The sequence below is a fragment of the Sinocyclocheilus grahami genome, unplaced genomic scaffold, assembly GCF_001515645.1.
Source record: "Sinocyclocheilus grahami isolate Dianchi unplaced genomic scaffold, SAMN03320097.WGS_v1.1 scaffold347.1, whole genome shotgun sequence".
In the NCBI taxonomy this organism is placed as follows: Eukaryota; Metazoa; Chordata; class Actinopteri; order Cypriniformes; family Cyprinidae; genus Sinocyclocheilus; species Sinocyclocheilus grahami.
Window position 1 is genome coordinate 977,388 of NW_015505526.1, and position 1,478 is coordinate 978,865.

At 47.4% G+C, this 1,478-nt stretch overlaps 1 protein-coding gene across 1 annotated transcript in view; it reads left to right on the forward strand.

Moving 5' to 3' along the window:
* LOC107548412 (sodium/potassium/calcium exchanger 4-like) overlaps positions 1-926 on the forward strand; it is a 64,231-nt gene extending 63,305 nt beyond the window's left edge. The window contains exon 17 of the mRNA XM_016229076.1: positions 587-926. Coding sequence (XP_016084562.1) covers positions 587-736 — 150 coding nt within the window. The 3' untranslated portion in view covers positions 737-926. The remainder of the gene's footprint in view (positions 1-586) is intronic.
* The last annotated feature ends 552 nt before the right edge of the window (positions 927-1,478 follow it).

Consider the following 1,478-nt stretch of genomic DNA (forward strand, 5'->3'; position numbering starts at 1 on the left):
ATCCAACCTGACAGAACTGGATTCACCTGTTGCCTCGTTAATTATCTCATCTGTTCCTTTGTTTGCTTTGTGTACTCGAGTCTTCCGTATCTGTTGGTTCTCCTTTACGTTAAGTGTGTGTTACTTCTGTGTTTATTCCAGTATTCCAAGACATTGTGTGTTTCTATACCACACAACCGTGACAATAGCCCAGTCCATTTATTAATTTATAGACTTCTTAATGTATCAATTTTACAAATTGCTTCTTTTATGGGGAAGTTGTGGCCTAATGGTTAGAGAGTCGGACTCGTAACCCAAAGGTTGCGGGTTCGAGTCTCGTACCGGAAGGGATTGTAGGTGGGGGGAGTGAATGCACAGCGCTCAATACCACGACTGAAGTGCCGTTGAGCAAGGCACCGAACCCCCAACTGCTCCCCGGGCACCGCAGCATAAATGGCTGCCCACTGCTCCGGGTGTGTGTTCACGGTTTGTGTGTGTTCACTGCTGTGTGTGTGCACTTAGGATGGGTAAATGCAGAGCACTAATTCCGAGTATGGGTCACCATACTTGGCCACCTGTCACGTCCTGTTTTTTGTTTTCCCTGCAGATTCTGGGGATTCATCTGAACGGGTGGAAGCTGGACTTCAAGCTGGGCGTCTATGTGCTGGTGCTGTACGCCGTCTTCCTCTGCTTCTCCATCATGATCGAATACAACGTCTTCACCTTCGTCAACCTGCCCATGTGTCAGGACGACTAGACTCCGTATCCCAGAATGCACCGTCCTGATGTCACGAGCTCCGTTCTTGCACTCCAGAACCATCATCACCTCAGACTGGATGAATGCTAGTCTTCATTAGCACCAGCGCTTTATTCGAGCTCCTTTCGTTCGACTCATCTCACAGTGGATGGACAAACGGATACGATCTTCCACTTCAGCTCATTTTCCTGATTTTGACCCCTTCTTGGCAGATCTTCTCGTCCAGTTGAGATCTTTAATATCTCAGAATAGTCATTTTGCTTCTCAAATAAATGATTTGAGATTGATTTAAGAATGTATTTGCACTAGAAAACGAGCTAAAAACACAAAGGAAGATCATTATTTGCAGTTTCAGCACAGCCACCATCAGCACGCCTGCGACTGCAGTGCATTGTGGGACATTCCACTGAGGTGATCTCCGGACAGTGGTCTCCATGGCAACCACGGCCCTTGCCCAACCCGGCAGCTACAGAACCAAACCTCCGCGGAGACGTTTATCCATCATGTGGATCCAAACGTGACTCAAAGATTGTGGAAACCCGCAGCTGTTTTTGTGTCGGGAGAACGGGGTTTATGCAATATAAGCACTGCACAGAGTCATTTTTTTATGAATGTTGGAAGTGAAGTAGCAATAGGATGTGGACTTGTAGTGGACACTATGCAGGGAGGATGTGGCTGTGCTCTCCAGGGCATTAACTTCCTCCTCACAGGGCGCTTCCAGACTCAAACACAGACTAATGAG